Source organism: Carcharodon carcharias, chromosome 5, assembly GCF_017639515.1.
Source record: "Carcharodon carcharias isolate sCarCar2 chromosome 5, sCarCar2.pri, whole genome shotgun sequence".
Classification (NCBI taxonomy): Eukaryota; Metazoa; Chordata; class Chondrichthyes; order Lamniformes; family Lamnidae; genus Carcharodon; species Carcharodon carcharias.
In genome coordinates, this window is record NC_054471.1 from 184,976,627 (window position 1) to 184,999,965 (window position 23,339).

Sequence of the window (23,339 nt, forward strand, 5' to 3'; positions counted from 1 at the left end):
TTTAGCACCTCAGGACATTGTACCCGTTTTCTCAGGTTAACTTTTTCTTTATTATTCATTCATGGGATGTGGGCTTCGCTGTCTGGGCCAGCATTTAGTGCCCATCCCTAGTTGCCTTTGAGAAGGTGGTGGTGAGCTGCCTTCTTGAACCGCTGCAGTCCCTGTGGTGTAGGTACACCCACAGTGCTGTTAGGAAGGGAGTTCCAAGTTTTGACCCAGCGACAGTGAAGGAACAGTGATATATTTCCAAGTCAGGATGATGAGTGACTTGGAGAGGAACTTCCAGTTGATAATATTCCCATCTACCTGCTGCCCTTGTCCTTCTAGATGGTAGTGGTCGTGGGTTTGGAAGGTGCTGCCTAAGGAGTCTTGGTGAATTCCTGCAGTCCATCTTGTAGATGCTACACACTGCTGCTTCTGTACATCGGTGGTGGAGGGAGTCAATGTTTGTGGATGTGGTGCCAATCAAGCGGGCTACTTTGTCCTGGACAGTGTCAAGTTTCTTGAGTGTTGTGGGAGCTGCAATCATCCAGGGAACTGGAGAGTATTCCATCACACTCCTGACATGTACCTTGTAGATGGTGGACAAGCATTGGGGAGTCAGGAGGTGAGTTACATGTTGCACGATTCCTAGCCTCTGACCTGCTCTTATAGCCACGTTATTTATGTGGCTAGCCCAGTTCAGTTTCTGGTCAAGGGGCGATGGCTGGATTCTTCCTTGTTGGAGATGGTCATTGCCTGGCACTTGTGTGGCGCAAATGATACTTGCCACTTGTCAGCCCAAGCCTGGATATTATCCAGGTCTTGCTGCATTTGGACATGAACTGTTTCGGTATCTGAGGAGTCGCGAATGGTGCCAATCATCATGCAATAATCAGCGAATATCCCCACTTCTGACCTTATGATGGAAGGAAGGTGATTGATGAAGCAGCAGAAGATGGTTGGGTTGAGGACACTACCCTGAGGAACTCCTGCAGTGATGTCCACCTGATCAGCTGCTCCATCATTAGGGCTTCTAACTTCCACCATGTTAAATCCTCTTGCTCTACGAATGATTTTGCACTGAAACTAACCATTCTACTTTCTAGTTTTAATACAGGAAACCTACTGCTGTAGTCTTTTTGTTCTAAAGAGTGTAGTGTCTTATTTACATGAAATGTTCTTGGACAATGCATATTCCATCTCTTCTGTGCTTGACTTTACACAATGGGTATCAGAAACTTGGAGTTGGCATTCTATCCCATGATCACTGCCCCACGAAAAAGAAAAGCATTAAAATATATGATACAGGGATATAAATATAAATTACATAGCAACTAACCCACATAAGTGGACTGAGCTGAACTTTCCCTTCCTTAATTCTTCTGCAATTTGCAATAAGAATCACAAGTGGAGCGAGTTAATTAGATGGCATTCCTATAATCACCTAACAGCTGCATGTTTATTGAGTGAAAGACTTTGATATTGAGGTTGACATGTCTGGTCAGCACCAGGTACTTGGGTAAATACAGAGTCAATAGCATCTCAGCTACTGGGGAAAACACAGATTGGGTGATCCTACTTAATTTTCTGTTGAATGAATGTTAGAAACTGTTAGGGGTAGGGGTTCTCGCAAACCACTAAGGTAACAACGTAGAGGACAGCAATTGTTGTTTTAGGGTATGCTGCAGCTATTGATTCATCTGTAAGCTGCAATACATAGTTTGCAGACAAGAGTTATATTCACACTGAGGTGCAGGAGCACTGCACTGCATGCAGAGAGCTCTGCTGTTTTTGTTGCAAAGCTTTTAATGTTATGTCAGAGGCACAGTAAGTGTCCTTTTTCTCATTACGCTTAAAACCACTTTTTTTCAATAGTTTTCAGGAAGTTTATGAACTGCATGGGCACTGCTAAAGTGCAGCATTGCACCAGACTGGAATTTGGAATGGTCTGTCGGAGAATGGTTCAGAATGCTTAGCTTTCAGATTGTTCATCTACTTGATCTAGTTAAACAGCCACATTTCTAAATGATGTGCACAATATAAAAATACAACCTTTGTGGTGCAGCAATGTATAAGATCATGACACTGTAAATCTTTTTGTACTCTAGCGCATACAGCATTTGTTTATTGATGTGAAATCTCTGAAAGCAATACAAATGGGGCTAACCAATAAAATTCAATGAGGGAAATAGTTTATTTTTTCATAACACAATCAGTGGTTTGCAACTTACACCACTGTTGACTAAACAAAATGTTTTCCTGCATAACAGATCCTGTCAACTAGGAATACAGATCCAGAGATATTTTTCTGTGAACATGTACAACCCCCCTTACACCCTCCTCCAAACCATCCCCCAACTCTCTGCCACACAGACAGCTTCCAACAAACAGTCAGCAGAAAGTAAGTCAAGTAGGATCATCCAATCCCGTGATTTTCCTAGCACTATACTAACTCTATCTAACCATGTTCCTGGCTCTGATTGGGCAAGTCAACCTCAATAGCAAAGACTATTATTTGTGGGAACAGCACTGTTACACAGGAGTCATTAGTAGGAACACTGCTCTTTATGACATAAACTAATGACTTAGACTTGGGTATACAGGGCATAATTTCAAAGTTTGCAGATGACATGAAATTCAAAGATTGTAAACTATCTTGAGGATAAAAGACAACTTCAGGGTGACATAGACAAGACTGCTGAAATGGAAAACATATAGCAGATGAAATTTAACACAGGTGTGAAGTAAAAGGATGAGGCAAGGTGATAAAACTAAATGGTACCTTTAAAGGGGCTGCAGCAACAAAGAGGTCTGGAGGTTTACACACGCATCTTTGAAAGTGGCAGTACAAGCTGAGAAGGCTGTTAAAAAGGCAAATGGGATTATTTGCTTTATTAATAGAGCCATAGAATACACTACAACACTGGTTAGGTCCCATTTGGAGTAGTGGTCATTCTTTGCCTTATACTTTAGGAAAGATGTCAAGGCCTTTGAGAAGGCATAGAGGAGATTTACCAGACTGTACCAGAATGTGCGACGTCAGTTATGTCAAGTAACAAGGGAAGCTAGGATTGTTTTTAGACCAGAGAAGGTTAGGGGAGGCTTGATAGAGGTATTCAAAAACATGAAGGGTTTTGATAGAGTAAATAAGGTAAAACTGTTTCCAGTGGCTGAAGGGTCAGTACCTAGTGGACATAGGTTTAATGTGATTGGTAAAAGAAGCAGATATGATATAACTGTTTTTTTTCCCCTTAAGTTATGATCTGGGAGAAACTGCATGAAAGGGTGGTGGAGATAGATAGATAGATAGGATCTTTTTAAAGGGGATTGAACAAACACTTGAAGTGGAATAATTTGCGGGAATAATTTGAGGAAAGAGTAGGGAAATGGGACTAATTGGATCGCTACACCAAAGAGCCAGTTTGGATATAATGGACTGAATGGCCTCGATTTGTGCTGTATCACTCCATGGTTTTATGCTAGGTAAGTTAATGACAGTCAACTTAAACATGGCAGCAATTATCTTTCCTTTCTTTGGGAAGCGAGTGGTAAAAGTTAAAGTGCTTTTAAGAGTCATCTGCAAATGGAGCCTTACATAGTGACTGCTAAGATATAAAATGCAAGTGATGCATGGTACAAGTGATAATACTGAAATAAATGGTAAGTGCCATATAGAAATGATACAAAAGACCCTTATGGTTGAAAAGACATAATGACTTGGACCAAACAGAATATGCAACACAAAAACAGGCTATGTACTTCAAAGCAACAAATCATAACTCACTTCACTCCATCCCAATAATCTATATTTTTCAGGTTTGATCCCCACATCAATATTCAATAGCTGTTCTCTAGTCCTCTGGCACCTCCCCTGTGGCCAGAGAGGAATTAAAAATTTGGGTCAGAGCCCCTGCGATCTCCTCCCTTGCCTCCCTCAGCAGGCTAGAACACAAATCATCCGGACCTGGAGGTTTGTCCACTTTTAAGCCTGCCAACACCTCCAATACCTTGTCACTCCCTATATCAATTTGCTCAAGAGCCTCGCAGTCTCTCTCGCAGTTCCATACCTTCATCCTCATTCTCTTGGGTGCAGATGGATGTGAAGTATTCTCTCAACATTCTAGCTCTGGCTCCACCCATAGATTGCCCCTTGGTCCCCAATGGGCCCTACTCTTTCCCTGGTTATCCTCTTCGCATTGATATACTTATGGAATATCTTGGGATTTTCCCTATTTTTACCAGCCAGAGCTTTCTCATATCCCCTCTTTGCTCTCCTAATTGCTTTCTTATCTCCACCCTGCACTTTCGGTGCTCCACTAATGCCTCTGCTGATTTGCTTCCCTTGTACTTGCTAAAAGCCTCTCTTTTTTTCTCATCATATCCTGAATATCTTTGGTCATCCATGGTTCTCTGGGCTTGTTGCTCCTTCCTATCACCCTAGAGAGAACATGTTGAGCCTGTACCCTCCCCATTTTCGTTTTGAATGCCCCAACTGCTCCTCTGTAGATTTCCCCACAAGTAGCTGTTCCCAGTCTACCCTGGCCAGATCCTGCCTTATTTTACTAAAATCTGCTCTCCCCCAATCCAAAACTTTTTTCTGCAACTTGTCTATTTCTTTGTCCATAACAAGCTTAAATTGTACCATGTTGTGGTCGCTATCACTAAAATGCTCCCCCACCACCACTTCCGCCACCTGTCCAGCTTCATTCCCCAGAATTAGGTCCAGCACTGCACCATCCCTTGTTGAACCCTCTACATATTGACCTAAAAAGTTCCTCTGTACACATTTCAAGAAATCCACTCCATCCAAGCCCTTAACACTATTGTCTATCCCAATTAATGTTGGGAAAGTTGAAATCACCTCATATAATTACCCTATTGTTATTGTTTTTACACACCTCCACAAATTGTGCACATATGTGCTCCTCAATTTCCCACTGACTATCTGGGGTTTATAATAAACACCTAATAATGTGGCTGCCCCTTTTTATTCCTAAGCTTTACCCACAGAGCTTCATTCGATGCCCCCTCCAAGATATCATCTCTCCTTACTGCAGTAACTGACTCCTTAACTAATAATGCAATGCCTCCTCCTCTTTTACCCCCTCCTGTCTCGCCTGAATATTCTATATCCCGGAATGTTGAGCTGCCAACCCTGCCCCTCCCTTAACCACATCTCATTGATGACTACTATATCACAATCCCACGTGTCAATCCTCACCCTTAACTCATCCATTTTACCTGTAATACTCCTGGCATTAAAGTAGAGGCCATTCAGCCTTGCCTTACTCCCTTGAAACTTAATGCAGCTGTACTCCCTCTGACTTGATTGTTTTACTGTATTATGATGTGTCCCTATCCTGCTTGTACATGTCCCACCTTCCCCAGAAATGGTCCCAGTGATCCAGGAATATAAAACCCTCGTTCCTGCACCAACTCTTAAGCCACGTATTCATCTGCGCTATTCTCCTATTTCTGAGCTCGCTAGCACATGGCACTGGGAGTAATCCAGAGATTACAACCCGAGAGGTCTTGCTTTTTAGTTTACTGCCTAACTCCCTGAATTCTTGATGCAAGGCCTCATCCCTCTTTCTACCTATGTCATTGGTACCAACATGGACCATGACCTCTGCCTTATCACCCTCCCCCTTCAGGATGCCCTGCAGCCAGTGACATCCCAGACCCTGGCACCAGGGAGGCAACACCATCCTGGAGTCATGTTGACGGCCACAGTAATGCCTATCTGTTCCCCTGACTATAGAATCCCCTATTACTATTGCACTTGCTCCCCTCCTGTACAGGCAGGCTGCTTGTGGTGCCTGAAGCTTGGCTCTGTCTGCACTCCCTGGAGGAAACAGTGCCAAAACAGCCTCCAAAATGGAATACCGATTTGCGAGCAGGACCCCAGGGGACTCCTGAACCACCTGCCTGTTTCTCTTGGACTGCCTGGGCAGCATCTTCTTCCCTTTCAAAGGCAGATGGAAAGTACTCATTTAATACCTCCTCTGCTTCACCTGCCTCCACATGCAAGTTCCCTTTTTTAAAATCCCTAATTGGCTTCTACTCTTTTACCACCCTTTTATTACTTACATGCTTATAGAAGACCTTGGGATTCCCTTTTATGTTTGCTGTCAACCTCTTTTCATGCTCTCTCCTTGCTTATCTTATTAGCTTTTTCACTTACCCTCTGGTCCTTCCATCTTCTGCTTGATTCTCCATTGTATTTTCTACCTGACATTTGTCGTATGCGCACTTCTTCCTTTTCATCTTTACCTAGCTCTCGTCATCGGGGTGATCTGTACTTAGTTGTCCTACCTTTCCCTTTCAAGGGAATGTGGTTACTGCCTGCAAAACAGTTTCTTTGAAGGCGGCCCATTGTTCAGCCGTTGTCTTTTCTGCCAGCATTTGATTCCAGCTCATTTGACTCAGGTGCGTTCTCATCCCATCGAGGTTGTCCCTGCTCTGAATTGTTCTTTGTCCTTTTCCATGGCCAACCTGAACCTTATGATACAAAGCTCACTGTGCCCTAAATGCTCTCCCGCTGATATTTGATCTACTTGGGCCAACTCATCCCCAGAACCAGGTCCAACAGTGCCTGACATCTCATTGCACCAGAAACATATTGCTGCAGAAAGTCATCTTGAACACATTCTAGGAACTCTCGACCCTCTTGTCTCTTTGCAGTATTCCTATCCCTTGGATAATTTTTGGATATTTTTGGATAATTGAAGTCATCCATTATAATTACTCTAATTCTTGCAGCTCTCCGTAATTTCTTTGCAAATTTGCTTCTCCACACCCTTCCACTAATTGTTGGCCTGTCTACTACACGGTTCAATATTATTGCACCTTTTTCATTCCTTACCTCTAGCCAGAGAGATTCTGTCCTGGAACACCCTCACTCTCCGATACTGTAATGCCATCTTTAACCACTCACCACCACCTCCCCCCACCACCATCCCCCCCTCCCCCCACCCTTTCTTCCTTTCCTGTCTTTCCTAAACACCTTGTAGCCAGGAATAGTTAATGCCCAGTCTTGCCCTTCTTTGAGCCAGGTCTCTGTTATAGCAATAATATCAACCTGTGCCTGAAGTTCACCAATCTTATTAGCCACACTGCATGCATTCACATAAATGTACATTTACCCTGATTTAGGCTTTTAAAAAAAAAATGCCCCTTATTCTGACACATCCATTGACTTAATATTGCCTACTCTAATTCTATCAAGATCTCCAAGTATTCTATTTGCCTTGATACTAATCTGACATACCCCCTTATCGCTACTTTCCACTACCAGTTTTTCTCCTCTCCACTCAATTTCCTCTCAGATTCCCATTCCCCTACCAATCTAGTTTAAACCCTCAGCAGCACTAGCAAACCTCCTCGCGAGGCCATTAGTCTCAGTCCTGTTAAGGTGTATCCCATCCCTCCCTCCTACTCCATTTGTCCAGCCACATGTTGAACTGCTCAATCTTCCTGCTCACTAGCACATGGCACTGGGGGTAATCGTGAGATTACTGCTCTTGAGGTCCTGCTTTTTAATTCCCTTCCTAACTCTCTAAAATCTGCTATCAGTACCTCATCCCTTTTCCTACCTATGTCATTGATCCCAATATGAACCACAGCCTCTGGCTGTTCACCCTCCCCCAAAAAAATGTTCTGCAGCCGCTCTGATGTCCTTGACCCTGGCACCAGGGAGGCAACATGCCATCCTGGAGTTACGTCTACGGCTGCAAAAATGGCTGTCTGCTCCTCCATGGAATCCTCTACTACTATAGCATTTCCACTCTTCCTCCTCCCTCCCTGTGCAGCTGAGCCACTTACGGTGACATGAACCTGGCTCTCACCACAGTTCTCTGAGGGACTTTCTGGCTCACCAGTATCCAAAATGGAAAAGAAGTTAGAGAGCGAGATAGCCTCCAATGATTCCTGCAGCTCCTGTCCATTTCTCTTACCCACTCTCCCTCTTCCTGTATACTTTTAGTTTCAGTGTGACCACATCTCTAAACATGTGATCCATATAATCCCCAGCCTTGTGGATGCCGACAGTGATTTCAGTTCTCGCTCAAGTTCTGCAATCTAGAGCTGAAGTTTCTGCCGCTGGTGACACTTCCTGGAGATGTAGTCATCGAGGGCACTTTGTGCCTGCACAACTTCCCACGTCACGCAGGATGCACATCCCCCATGGCCAAGCTGCACTGGCATACCTTAAAGTTTATATAAAGTGTTTACTACAGTAAGGTATATAATAACTCACCTGTCACTCACCAATCATCTCTTCTGTGCTGAGTCCAGAAAGGCCTATGCTTACCAATCAATTAATTCAAGGGACTCCTGTGATGTCAATTTTAGGTTTTATCTGTAAACTCCCAGTTCTCTCTCTCCACTGCTTTATGGGCTCCTATAAAATTTAATCAGCGTCTTGCCCTGTAGCAGAGGAAGAGCCAGCTATTGGAGGCTGAGGAAAGGTAGAAAAAGATAGGAACATCTTCCTCCCCCCTTCACCAAACTCTCTCATTCGCCAAATTCCAACTTCAGCACTCAAATGCACCCAAAGCAGCACTTCAGTGCAGAGAAAAGCAGCGTTGAAGGTGGGCTGTTCTTATGCTTCCTGATTCAAGCTTCTGAAAACTAGTTTACACCAGTTATCTAATTAACTATCTACACCTCCAAGGAGAGCCTGTAAATCCATTTTAAAGCTGAAATAAATCTCAACTTTTCCCAATCCAAACAGCAAGTTATATTTAATTGCCAAATTAAAGAAAAGACTAGTTTTGAGAGGGAAATTAGCTAGAAATTAGCCCTTAAATTAAATTAACCCTTAAAACTCCCTCACTCAACAAACTCCAACTTAAGTACTCAAAATGGACTCAAAGCAGCATCCAGTGCAGACTAATTTTAAGAACATAATTATTTAAAACAAAGCACCAAACAAAAAAGACCCTTTTGCCAAACAGGTCTTTCAACATTGTCTGCTACACCATGGAATATACCCATCATTTTTAATCCCTGGAGGAAAAGATCTGCAAAGCATCTTCCTCCCCTTCCCCAAAGATGAATCAAGTAAACTCAACATGATCCAAATAGTGCCTCAAATTCAGCTACCAAAGACTGGAGTTGTCCGAAAACCAGACATTTTTAAAAAGCTGCCATGCATCAATTTTAATGGTAATTGAATGGGAAAACCAACTTACTGGGACAATTTGGCTCAGTGCTGCATTGTGTGGTGGTGCATTGGACTAGTTAACAGCTTCGCTGGTCTTTTCCTGTGCGCCTACCGGTCTGAGTGACCCTTGACCCCACCCAACCCGAACTGACCAATCCTCCTGACTCAGCTGGCCCGAAATGCCAGCCCACACAGAATCCGCCAATCAGGCCCAACGGCTTCCTGCACTGTGCTCAAAATTCTTTGAAATAGCTCGTGGGTCATGTTTCCACTCATACAGGAAACTGTGGCACTTTGGTAGCCTCATTAGCAAACCCGTACTTTGAAATAAGCACAAGCACATTTTTCCCCCAAATATTATTTCTTTATGTATTTTTTTAAACAAAAATAAACTTAATCACTTGATTTCAGCTGTTGCCTATTAATTGAATTAATGTTCTATTATTTTCCCAGAAATCTGGCACAGACTCAATCCCAAGGTTGTCGGTTTTGAGACACTATAATGTTATATTGTGCATTATGCATCATCGACCATTTGCTCTCCTTGAAATGAATTTTCATGATTCTGCAAGGACCATTAAGCTCCACACAGCATTTGAATATTTATATTCTACCTTATGACAATACTTGTCTATGTCAAAATATTCATCCACTTTAAAAAATGTTAACTGCCCTATGATTGGTTCAGACGAGTTCACTTTTGAATAGCCATCATTCTTTGGGAAAACATTTGCTTGTCGTGTTTAATCCTGCATAGCTGTACATACATTTTCAATTGGTTATACCCTACAAATGGGTGTTATAAGATGATAAGACATAGGAGCAGAAGTAGGCCACTTAACCCATCGAGTCTGCTCTGCCATTCAAAGAGATCATGGCTGACCTGATAATCCTCAACTCCACGTTCCTGCCTTTTCCCCTATAACCCTTGATTCACTTACTGATTAAAAATCTGTATCTCAACCTAGAATATATTTAACAACCAGCCTCTATAGCCCTTTGTGGTAAAGAATTCCACTGATTCACCACCCCCAGAGAAGAAATTTCTCCTTCATATCTCTGTTAAATGGGTGACCCCTTACTCTGAGATTATGCCCTCTGGTCCTAGACTCTCCCACAAGGGGAAACAACCTCTCAGCATCTACCCTGTCAAGCCCCCTAAGAATCTTACATGTTTCAATAAGGTTGCCTCTCATTCTTCTAAACTCCAGTGAGTACAGGCCCAACCCACTCAACCTCTCCTCATAAGAAAATCCTTCCATACCCGGGATCAACCTAGTGAACATTCTCTGGACTGCCTCCAATGCCAGTATATCTTTCCTTAGATAAGGGGACCAAAACTGTTCACAATGTTCTAGGTGTGGTCTAACTAGTGTCGGAGAAAAACCTACCATAAACAAAAAGTGATTGATTATAGGCAGATGAGATAAAGTACATCATTTACACTTCCAGTCAGAAATATGAAGGCAGCAGGATGATCCTGCCGGACACAGGTCAAAGTTTAATTGTAATATGTTGATGAGCTGAATATGGTGTTATGTTGCTGCCCATAAAATTTTCTAGTGCAATTATTATTGTGCAGTTGCATCAATTTGTGCATACAAGATTGGAATCCAGGATGCAGGATAAATTTTAAAAGGGACAAAACATATACATCAAGTTTATAAAGGAAGTTTTAGCACTATTTGTTGCACCTTTTTGTTGCAGACAAACATTTTTGCTTTTGTCCAGTTGGGAGGAAAAAAGGGTTTCAACTCCGTTTTAGTCATTGCTATTTTTATTTAGAAACCCACAGTCCCTATGATCTTTGTTTTCTGGAGAAAACCACAATAGGACGCCTGGCAGGTAAGAAGGCACCAAACGAGGACTGCATGCACCCACTGTCACTCTCTGAACTAGATATAGGCAAAGGAACATGGAACATTCAGCCCTCAAGCTGCTCTGCCAGTAAGATGACTTGCAACCCAGCTCCTTCCACCCACCTTTTTTAAAGTTATCAACTGACCCATAATTAATTACTTTTCCAAAAGACTTTTCTGTCCAATGCAGAAATCTTTAATATTGTTTATATTCCTCCTGACTTGCAAATTTTTGTAATTTTTTTTCCAGTATTATGCTCATGGTCCAAATTAAATAGCCTTCTTGCCCCATTCTTAACATGTATGCTCCATCTTTGTCTTGTACAATAACCTCCGGCAGAAAGGATTTTTTCCAAAATTCTATTCTCACACTCAATGTTAATTATAAATTGATGAGTTTCTTGCTTCTTGTTGTGATCTCCAAGCAACAGGAAATCTACCTACTCCTTGGCTACAGCCTCTGCTGCAGCTTTCCCCATCTAACAGGGACCCTGTCAACGTGTCTTCCAGTCAGGAACCCACTTAAATAAAAGTGTGAAACTCCAAAGCTCTTGGGGACTCCCAGACTTCCAGGTTTTTATTCATACAGCTCCTGCTAAACATTGTTTCATGGTTCTTGGATTTTCTTGATTGAACAGAGAAATATTAGTTTTTAGAATTCAAATTCAGCTCAAGGAGGCAGAGACCAAAAGGCTTAGCAAATTAATAGGAATGTAAAATGAATGCTTATTCTCTGCTAATTGAATGTTTCTAGTGTCAAATAAACTGTAATCCTAGAAATTTCAAGATTGAAAGTAGAACTATGAAATGGCAAAGCAGTTTTTTTTGTATAAACAGGGTGCTGCAACATGCTTTTTAAAATTAAAATTTCAGAAACATCAAGCAAAGTGTTGTTAGCCAGAGGTATTACATTTTCTCAAGCAACAGGTAAGGTGCATTAAAGAGCTATGAAATAGTTGCAGGTGTTATTCAGGTCAAGTAGGCTTCAAAGTTATTTGGAGCAGGTGAGAAGAGATATGCTATAATTACCATCAAAAAAGGGGTTGGGAAATGGGAGTACTTATTCCCCTCTTTTTATATTTGCATATTCTTCCTTTTTTTCGATCTACCTTGTTGAACAAGGCCCCAGTTGAAAATAGATGATTTGTTTTCAGGCTTCAGGCAAAAATGCTCTTGGAAAGCCACTAGGAGGCATGAGAGAGCATATCAATTTCACCTGATGGCATTAGATTATTACATTATAGAGAGTCATTGACCTAGAATTTTTTTTTAGCAACAATACTATCCAAATGGTTCAGAGGAAAAAGAAACACACACAACTTCATAAATAATTTCCTTAAAATGAATTAGGTTCAGTGAGCATATAGTAAAGTATATTTTAATGCCTCTTAATTTGGAAGGAAACCATCCTTGCAGGCTTAAACATCTTTTGAAGCAAGATTATCCATTAACACATTTGCACAACCATTTCATTCATGCATATCACAGTAAACCTTAAAACGCACATCCTCTCAAGCAGACAGTGCAATCCAGCACCATTATAGGTTAGGATGTCATATTACAACAGTGAGGCATATATATTTTGGTATATAAAAGTTGTAGCAGTTATGATGTGGCAGATGATGTGTTACCAGTTGGACCAAATCCATGAGGAAAACTTGGTCACGCTATCACAGCGGTTTTGCAATTTGTATTTATTACGAGATGTGTGCACTGAATTCAGAAGTAATAAGTTCACAAAGAACTTGAGAGTTTAAAAATTAAAATATTTATTAACAATTAACAAAATAAAAGATGTGAAGCACATACATTACACTACAATTACTCACTATTATAATAACTCCTAAAATGTCTGACCAACATGATCCTCAGTTACACCTCCTTTAAGGCAATGGTCCAAAATAGATTTTAGATTTAAAACAGAACCAGAAAATTAACAATACCTATTTGACAGTGGAATTGCACATGGCTTTTCCCCAACTTCAGTTTCATTATATAGCAGACTTACGCACAAATGCCGGAGGCTTCATTAAGACTATTTCACACACTCCTGTTAGATCTTACATGGACTTCAGCCACATGGCCGTTCATTCTCTTTCATATATGTTTCTCTCTTTTTAATATGTAAATTCTAATGTCCCATATGTCTTTGAAGCTATTTCTTCCTCATAATATAAAAACTTTCATGCTGCCAATATATTGTCAGTAACCTTTGGGAAAAATAAACACTCCTAAGCCTTGCTAATCTGGCTAGTTGTAAACAGACTAAGATCCCTTTGAAATCCAAATCTCTTCATTTATCTAAAAATGCAAATTCCCTGCACACCTTACATGCTAAACCAGCATCCATGTTTACTCATTAGCATGTCAAATATCTAGCTTTTGATGAATTCAAACTTGCAGTCTTCTTGGCTCCAAATGTAATTACATCACACACACAGCCCCAACTACTTCACAAGAAACCATAAAAATATTATGGAAATTATTATACTTTCATCACAAGCAGCAAGCCAGTTCTTCTGATCAAATTAATTACCACAATAAGTGATAATTATGGATAAATTCACCAGGAAACTAAAAAAAAAACTACAACTTTATAGCGGTGAACATAAATAAAGCATCCCAGAAGTGCCAAGATTCATTTCATCCTTCAAAGTAACCTGTACTAGCCATCACTTTGAATAAACAAATGTTTTTAAATAGCTATCCTGTTAGAAAAATCTGAACAAAATATTTGTACGGTAATATGAAAAATTACTTATTTTATATGATGATGAAATTGTATAATTGACTTTTCTTGTTCACTGGTTTCTATAGAGCCACGACGAATTCTTCGTATTTCTGCAATTGCGTCAACTCCTGTTATTTTCTTGCTTTTCACAAGATAACAAGCAAGCATTGTTCCAGTTCTCCCAAAACCATGGAGACAGTGGACTCCAACTCCCTGGAAACAGATGAGATAAAACAAGCCAGTGAGCACTGCCCTCTCTTGTTTAGTCCACTAGCAATTCACCACTTCATTGATAAATTATTAAAATTTGTAACTGGCAATGTGCACATAGCACTATTCTCAAAAAGAAAGACAAGTATGCAGAAAACCTTTCCAAGGTTTGAGATCCATTGCCGATGTTATAAACATTCCGGCTTACTCTGTACTATCTTTATCGGTGAACAAGCCAGTAAATGATAACTCAGTCAAGGTTATCCTCACAGTGCACTGTAATATTGCAATACTTCCCAATCAGTGGAATATACTGAATCTCAAAAAATCTAATATTATTAAACAAATTGCTTTTGTTAAATTACAAAAAGATATTTCCCTTTGCGCTGTTGCAAGGAACCAACAGTTCATTCAATTAGCCAGCTTACTCAGCCAGCCAGACAAATTACGTATGCACATTATTAACTTCAAATGTTTATATGTCACAATGGTTCCAGTAAGTCTGTACAAGTCAATTCATCACCACCACACAAGTGTAGAATGCAATGGGTGACCAAAGCCTGTATCCTGAATTGCCCTATAAAAGGCTAGGAATTACTGTTAGCAATATTATCAACAAGCTGAGGTGTATTTGTATAGAATTCCTTTACTGTTTAAAGATATCCCGTTATTTAGTGGTGTATAAGTTTAAGTATTGATATGTGAACATAAGCAACAGTAATTTCAAAGCTATGGTTCAATATTAACTCAGAAATTCAGTGTTTTAGGGAATAAGTGATGCCACTGTGATAAAGCTTAGGGGAATTCTGCACTTACTTCTAAAGTCCATCAACAAAGATGAATACCAGTAGTACAAATTCCTTTGGGTTAGTTGTTATTGCCCATCATGAGTAACATCATTCAGCTGCAAACTACTATAGCTTCTAGGCACAGCAAATCAGCTTTGGTACAGCTGTGATTTCAACTTCAATCAAGCAAAAGTTACTCTGGAGACTACGGTGTCAGATCTAATTTTAAACACAAAGAAAATACCCTTGCATAATCCTTTTTTAACAAATGCACCATTCCCAGGTGCTACAATTTTTTTGAACTTTTGGGGTTATATACAGCAGTTTCTTTAGATGCTTCTTGCCCTTTACAATCCCCAAGGTCTATATTTAATTTGTCCTTGCAAGAGTTTCACGACTATGAGCATTAACAATGCCTTATTTGCAGAGATGTCATGCCATATTATACATGGATTGGAGTAATTTGTAGAGTAAAGAAAATAATAGATTTATTTACAATTACAAGGAAAAATGAAGCATGAACAAGTTGGGTAAATATCAATTACTTGGTTTAAAAGTATAACAAGCAAAGGCTTTAAAAGGTTAATCATGTATAATGTCTACGTAATTTTAACACAATAGGGCTATATGGCTCAGTTTCATGTATAATTCCAATGACCCACTGTTCCCATAACCCTTTTTTCCTTCAACCACCTAAGTAACATTTCTTAATCATTGACATGGTCTATATATAAATCACTAACTCAGATAATGCATTTGATAGCTTCACAATCCTCTATTTAAAATGTTTCTCCTGTTCTCTACCCTATATCTCAATCTATCCACATTCCCTTATTATAGACCCCTCAATCACTGAAAACAGTTTATTTCTATCCACTAATATAGGAACGTAGAAACAACGGTAGGTCATTTAGCTCCTCGAGCCTGTTTCGCCAATTGTGATCTAATTTCAGGTACCAATCTTTGCCCCAAATCCTTTAATATCTTTGGTTAACAAAAATCTGTCAACCTCAGATTTGAAATTAACACTTGATCAATTGCCATTGCAGAAGACAGTTCTAAACTTCTACTGCCATTTATGTGTTGAAGTGTTTCCTAATTTCATTCCCAAAATGTCTGGCTCTAATTTTTAAGACTGTGCCTAGACCTAAACTCCTCAGCCAGCAGGAATAGTTTCTCTCTAACTTTCCTATCTGTTCCAATTAATATCTTGACATCCTTCCTATAATGTAGAGCCCAAAATTGCAGGATACTCTGACTACGGTCTTAGGTTTTTAAACAGCTATATTACATCCTGATTTTCACATCTTGAAAAATCATTGGTTATGAAAGTTCGCTATTCACCATTCCATTACCTCTGTTTATGGCCATATCCAATGGGGGTACTGTTATAAGTATCCTATGAACCCGAACCCCCAAATTCCTCTGCTCTTCCACAACACCCAGCTCTTCCCCATTCAAAACATTGTTTAAAAAATGTTCCACAGTACATTTATTAATATTGAACATCATCTATCACTTTTGTGCCCATTCCACCATCTTATCAATATCCCCCCCATCTTACCAATATCCCCCCTAATCAGCTCTCTTCGGTCTTCAGGAATAATTCAATTTTTTTTCTCTTCCCCAAATTCCTTTCCCTTTAATCTCCTCCAATAGTCTCTTCTGTAGCTTGTTAAAGGCTTTCTGAAAGTTCACGGGTTACCCAGCCCCTGCATTTCCCTACTTACCTTATGGGTTACCTCCTCAAATAACTCTATTGGGCATGCCAAGCATGATATTCCTTTCTGAAGTCCTTGTTGCCTGCTTCTAATCATTTTCTCTTCATCTAGATATTTAGTAATTTTACCTTTAATTATCCTTTATAAATTCTCCACCGTGCAAAAAAGTACTGGCAGGGTAAAGTTAATGTTAACCAATGAACTAATTAGCATTGAAGTAGAACACACAATGCAAGGCTGCTAATGTGTTCATCTGGCTGAATCTCAGAAGTCGAATCAGCTTTAGGCATTTGTTACTTTTAACGTCAGCATTTCGGATGACTCTCGTTGTCTTGCTTACTGTATCACGTAGAGAAAGATTTTTTTGACAACAAATGCTAAGTACCACAATTCATAAAGTTAAAGTTGAAAAGAAGAGAAAATATTGATCCAGAACTTGAAGCATTGCATTGTGAGTTTGATTCTTTTCTTCAACCTTCAGCTCCAATTATTTTTATGCCACAAATAGCTCAAAGGACGAGTTGAGAACAGAGTCACTGAGCCATCTGTACCTTGGTGAGAGTGATTGGGGGCAATGGCCGAAAGTGGGTGCGGCGGTTTGGGGACACCAGGTGAGAATAGAAAGGATGGGCAAGAGAGTGGGCAAGATGGGGGGGGGGGGGGGGGCGTAGACTGGCGAGAGTCAATGGTAGATGGTACCAATGGATTGAACCATTGTTTGTTCTAAAAAAGAGAAGGATAACCTAATTAAGTACAGGTGCATTAGTTTAGCCTAATGGTGGGGGGAGCTTTTAGGAATAATAACCCAGGAGGAACTTAACAGACACTTGGGTAAGCATAGACTAATAAAGGACATTTGCTAAGGGAAAAACATGTTTGATTAGCTTGATTTTTGATGAGTTAACAAAGGGTGAATGAGGGAGTGCAGTTGATGTTCTCTATATGGATTTTCAAGAAGCATTTGATAAAGTGCCACATATTAGGATTGTTAACAAAATTGAAGCTGATGGGATATAAGGGGCAATAGAAACACGTATACAAAATTGGCTAAGAGGTAGAAAACAAGACTGTGATGAATTGCAGTTTTTCAGATTGGAGGGAGGTATAAGGGTTCAGTACTAGACCATTGTTTTGATGAAAATATATTCATGACCTGAACTTGGTGTTCGGTGCCGAATTTTGAAATTTGGAGATGACATAAAACTTGGAAGTATACTATGCAATGAGGGAGATAGTAACAGACTTCAAGAGGATATACACAGGCTGGTGGCATTTGGGCACATGGCATTCATTGCAGCTTATATTTCACCTCTGTTCTATTTTTACTTAGTTCTGTTGAAGAGTCATACGGACTCGAAACGTTAACTGTGTTCCTCTCTGCAGATGCTGCCAGACCTGCTGAGCTTTCCAAGTATTTTTAGTTTTGTTTTGGATTTCCAGCATCCACAGTTTTTTTGCTTTTATTCATTGATATATTCTGGTAGGAAGAATGAGGAGATGAAATTCATATTAATTAAAGGGTGTGCAAGCAGACAGAGACAAGTTCTGAGAGTGTTTGCACATAAATCTTTAAGGGGGCAGGACAGATTAACAAAGCAGTTAAGAAAGCCTATGGGATTCTAGGCGTCGTTAGTAGAAACAGGATTAGAAAAGCCCGGAAGTTATGCTGAACCTATATAAAACATCAGTTTGGCCTCAGCTAGAATGATTCTGGACACCGTGATTTAGTAGCAGCGTGAAGGCTTTGGGGGAGGTACTAGAATGGTTCCATGGATGAGGGTTTACTGTTACGTAGATAGACTGGAGAAGTTATTGCAATGATGGTTAAAAGGAGATTTGCTCTAGGCTTTTAAAATCATGAAGTGTTTAAACAAAAAATAAAGATAAACTGTTTCCAATGGCTGAAAGGTCAATAACCAGAGGACATAAATTTAAGATGACTGAAAAAGGAACAAGAGGCAGCACAAGAGAGACTTTTTTTTTCTATATGCTATGATGGTAATGTTCTAATCCAGAAAGCAAGTTAAAAGGTATACCTGGAAACAATCTTTACACACTTTCATAAACATTTATTTACAGAGATATACATTACAAACATGTACCTCTTCACTTTTTTGTTACGTATATAGAGACACAAGTGAATCCCCAGTTAATGCCCACAACCTGCATACAATTAAATACAACTAATATACAATTAGCAGTTAAGATTTGGAATGCACAGACTAAGTGTGGTGAAGGCAGGTTCAATGCATAGTGGGCTGGATTTTGTCGTTGGCGAGAAGGGGGCGGGGCCCGCTTGCCGATGGCAAAATGACATGGGATGACATCAGGGGGAAACCCCCGACGTCATCCCACCCCATTTAAATTTTCAGGAAGGCGGGGACACAGCGAGTTCAGCTGTCCGCCCACTGACCTGTCAATGGCCAAGAAAATAACACCCCTAGATTCTAAGGGAATCAAAGGAAATGGGGATCAGACAGGAAAGTGGAGTTAAGGCTGATAATCAATCATAACCTTATTGTATGGTGGAACAGGCTTGAGGGGCTATATAGCCTACTCCTATTTCCTACGTTCTTATGATCTTATGTAGCTTCATGCATACTTTTTGAAAATCAATAGAACAGTTGTTGCATTTTGTTAATCAGTGCACTCCTTTATTTACTCAGCTAAATTTGTCAGAATTGATTTTTTTTTTTACTAATCCATCTGGGTTGTCTTTAATGGACCATACCCCATGTGAGTATTGATTTGATTCCGTATTTTGACATCCAGTAGCTTATGCACAATTTTTTATGCACAATTGGTGTTGGATTGAATATCCTAAATCCCCCCACCTCTTCTACATCCCTCTCTATCCTGCCTGAAGCATCTAAATCCTGGAACGTTTATCCGCCAATTCTGTCCATCCTTCAACCAAGTCTCTGTAATAGCAATAACATCGTAGTTCCAAGTACTAATCCAAGCTCTAAGCTCATCTGCCTTGCCTGTTATACTTCTCGCATTGAAACAAATGAATTTCAGACCCAGCTGTCCGCCAACTGAGGCCACGGACAGGATAATTAAAACAATTAAAGAACCTGCCCATCCAACCTTAAGGCTGACGAGCAGGCCAGGAGCCCCAGCGGACTTCTGAAAAAAATGTGAAACCTCATCCACCGGCGGGATGAGGTTTCATGTCTGTTTTAAAAAAGTCTATTAAAGTTTCAGTGAAATTTATTAACATGTCCCCTCTCATGTGACATTGTCACATGAGGGGGACATGTTAAGGATTTTATTATTTTTAGCGACCTCCCTGAGGCAGCGCTTAGCCTCAGGGAGATGTGCACTCTATTGTGCGCATGCGCAAAAGAGCGCACTCTCACATTTGGGGAATCCCGCCCCGGAACAGGGAGCGCATAGCGCTTCCCGGCGGACATCACGCTGGGCGGCCCTTAATTTGGCCACTTAAAATGGGGCAGGGATTGGGTCGGGTCCACCCGCCCGAAAGGCAGACAATTCTGCCCGGTATGTGCGCACTGCCTGAAGGAGTACCATTTGCTCATTGTCTGCTAATGCTATTCCCAGAGATGCTTTCTTGGTAGTTTTTGCCTTCCACTCTTAGGGGCAAGCTGAGGAGGGAGGTCCGAAGTCTACCTCAGCCGGAACAGGAATTGAGTCTGCCGGGAGTCAAAATAATTATTTTATTTCCCCAAGGGATCTTTAGAGATTTTCCTGAGGCTACTTTTTGATTTACAGGGGCCATTGTTTGGTTTTTGGGGGATCCTTATTCATTCTTACTAACTCCTTTATTAGGCGATACAGTCATATAGTAAGTTTACCTTCTGTATTCTGTTAAAATCTGGTTAAGGACCTGTAAATTTTTGTTTTAAGTAGACAAAGTTTGAAATCCCAGTTACCCACCAAGAGAATAAAGCCAAAGATTCCACGGTTTTAAACAAAGAAAAAAACTTCACTGTGCATAGTCAGGAAAGTAAAATTTACAATATCTATCCTATACTCTAACACTTAATTTATATTGACCTCATGTTAATTCTAACAGGCAAGCTGTGGTCAAACACACCACATCGCACATTAAATGGCAGATGCGGCCAAGACAAATCCCATGGATTTCTCAGCAACTCACCCAGACGTCAGTGACCATTACAAATCACAAAAATCTTGTCAAAACTGTCTCCTGCACAAGGGTTTTCGACTCCTCACTTTCAAAAATCAAGCCTCTGAATTCCCTCGAATGCTACTCAGACTCTGACTGCCTCAATGACTGCTCACCTTCCGATGGTTCAGACTCTTCGAGACCGCGGTTCCTGCCTCTGCTTACTGGCACAATTCCAACCGTTCCGCAGACTGCTAGCTTCACTCAGCTTGCGCTGCCCCTGGGTTTCTTCGAACTTCAGGTTCCCGGCTGTGCTGAGCCATAAATGCCTCCCCAGGCTTCTGACGCTTACCTGCCTGGCACCGGACCAGTGACCTTCTGCCACCTTCTCAACTCACTCTCCAGGGCTTCTCTGAGCCCCAACTGCCTCAAAGGCCTGTTAACAGGTCTCAGGGCTTCTCGGTGAAGTATGAGCCGCACGAGATCCAAACTGCAACCCACCCCCTCTCCCAGCAGACAGATAAATTGCAACCGGAGAAACCTTCTTAAGCTCCACCCAACTCCACGATGACATAGCCTTTCAGGGCTCGCTGAATGCTTTTACTAATTTAGCCCCAGCCCCCAAAACAAAACGTCTCTCCGGACAGCACTTCCTTGCAAGCAGTGTAGACAATTAAGGTGGAAATTTCCAGCTCCCCCTGCAGTGGGTTTAATGGCGGATGGAGTCGGGGGTGGATGGGACAATGTGGTGGGAGCAAAAAAAAAATCGGTTTCCCACCAGCGTAAAATTAGTGGGAAGGTGCACTCCTGCCCGTCTTGGCAGGTTGCCATTCCCGCCAGAGAGGCTGGACCGAAACCACTGTGCATCCCGTTAATGGGATGCAGTTGAAAGCCCGACTGGAATTTCCACCCTCCCCCTCCCCCACCCCATCACCTGTGCCGCCAGGGGGATTTCACCCCAAGGTCCCGAACGGGTCTGGATCAAAGCGGCGTGGACATACCAGGACTTAGCCGAAGTAGCCGGGGCAGCCTGCAGAGACCTGGGGTGGAGGCCTCCAGCGACTGTGGACCCTGGAACACCACACGCAGCAGTGGGTGGGTGCAGCATCCGCCAGGTGGACCCTCGCGCAGCAGGAGGCGCTCTTGGGCAGCGATGGTCTGCGCTGGGGGCGGGATTAGACAGGGAGGAGGGGAATGAAGTGAAGCAGGTGTGGAGACCTGGGGGATGGGTGGGAGGGAAGGAGGAGATGATTGAGGGTGGGACAGAAAAAAGCGAGATGCGGCGGGGGTCGTGGAATGGGTGAGGTGGTATGGAGTGGGTGGGTGGGAAGGGGCGTGCTGTTGTGCTGACGGTGGGGTGTTGTTGTGCAGGTGTGAACTGCATGGGGGGGGAAAGAGGGGAAAGGGATTCAGAGGGAGGGGTCTGTGCTGTGAATAGACATGTCCTGGGGGGAGGGTATACTCCAGAAATCGGTGATAGGAACGGATGGCGAGGGTTGAAGGGGGCAGTGATCGCTGGTAGGGTGGGAGGGCAAGGGTTCAACAATGACGGGTGAAGAGGTGCTGAAGATTGTTGGAGGGGATGTGGAAGGAGGAGCGGATTCTGGAGGTCTGCATATTGAGAGGGGGCAGATCCCCAGTCACAGGGGGGGTGAGTTCCTCAGGAAGGTAGGGGACTTTGATGTTCACTTGCACGGACCGAGGGTAATGGGGGAGGGTTGAAGGGTAACCACGGGAAGGTCAAATATTACAAAGGTTATGGGGTGGGGGGGTGGGTGTGTGTGTGTCACTGGGGAGGGGAAAAGGTATTTGACTGCAGCGGGAAGTTAATGACAACCATGACTGCTTGCAACTATGCAGAGCCTTGTGGAGGAGATCTCGAGATGCTGCATGGGGGTTGGGTCATCGGGGGGGGTGGGTGGGGATGTAGGTCAGCTCAACTGGACAACTGAAGAGGAACCCCAGCACGTAATACTGACAGTGCTAGTGCCTTGGGACAGATGAGCGGACGAAGGGTAAAGGCTCAGTGTGCGCGGGAAAACTTGTGCACACAGCTCGCAAGGGCCCTGGCAAAGACCTTTACCTCCCTGCACATGCCTGATTCCGGGGGACATAGACCAACCCTTGGTGACCCTTGGAGGATTCCCCCTGACACCCGCAGCAGGGGGGGAGGCAACCTGCTGACCAGTTTACCCCCAGTGCCTTCAATGACCTTGGTGGCTGTCCTCCGGAGACCCGAGGCTTGGAGGACCCCGGCTAACTTTGACTGTCCTGAAGGTCAGCCGCTCCCTCTACAGTCACAGGGGATAAAGCTGAAGGGGTCACAAGCAAGGGGGGGGGGTCCTGAAGGGCCGGACCCCCTCTTCAGCCCTGAGCGGAGGTCCCAGGCGTGCCCAACAGCCGCCCCTCTTCCCTTTGGAGGCCCGAGGGCCCCCGCCGGACTCCTTGAGGGAAATGGGCGCCTGGAGGGAGGTTGTGTCCCATCCCCCTCTCGTGTAACCACAGCAAAAGCTCACCCAAGGCTACAGTGATGAAGTGCAGGTCTGTGCACATCTCTGGCAGAAACTGGGTGTTCTGTTGGACCAGGTTCTCCATGGTGTCTGCCACCCTCCCCATGGAGACCTCGATGTGCGTGCATGTCAGCACCACCTCAGAGAGTAGGTGGAGGGACTTCTCCGCATCACATGCCACTCTGCCGGGGTCCTCCGACCCCCCCTGTGCCTGATGTTCCCCCCGCGCCTCTCTCAGCTTCCCCAGCATCTCATGCAGGGCCCATCCCAGAGGCTCAT

General features: G+C 42.5%; 1 protein-coding gene across 1 annotated transcript in view; it reads right to left on the minus strand.

Annotated features, from left to right (window-relative positions):
- Positions 1–12,759: 12,759 nt before the first annotated feature.
- Positions 12,760–23,339, minus strand: part of dusp23b (dual specificity phosphatase 23b) — a 45,291-nt gene continuing 34,711 nt past the window's right edge. The window contains exon 3 of the mRNA XM_041188157.1: positions 12,760–13,951. Coding sequence (XP_041044091.1) covers positions 13,766–13,951 — 186 coding nt within the window. The 3' untranslated portion in view covers positions 12,760–13,765. The remainder of the gene's footprint in view (positions 13,952–23,339) is intronic.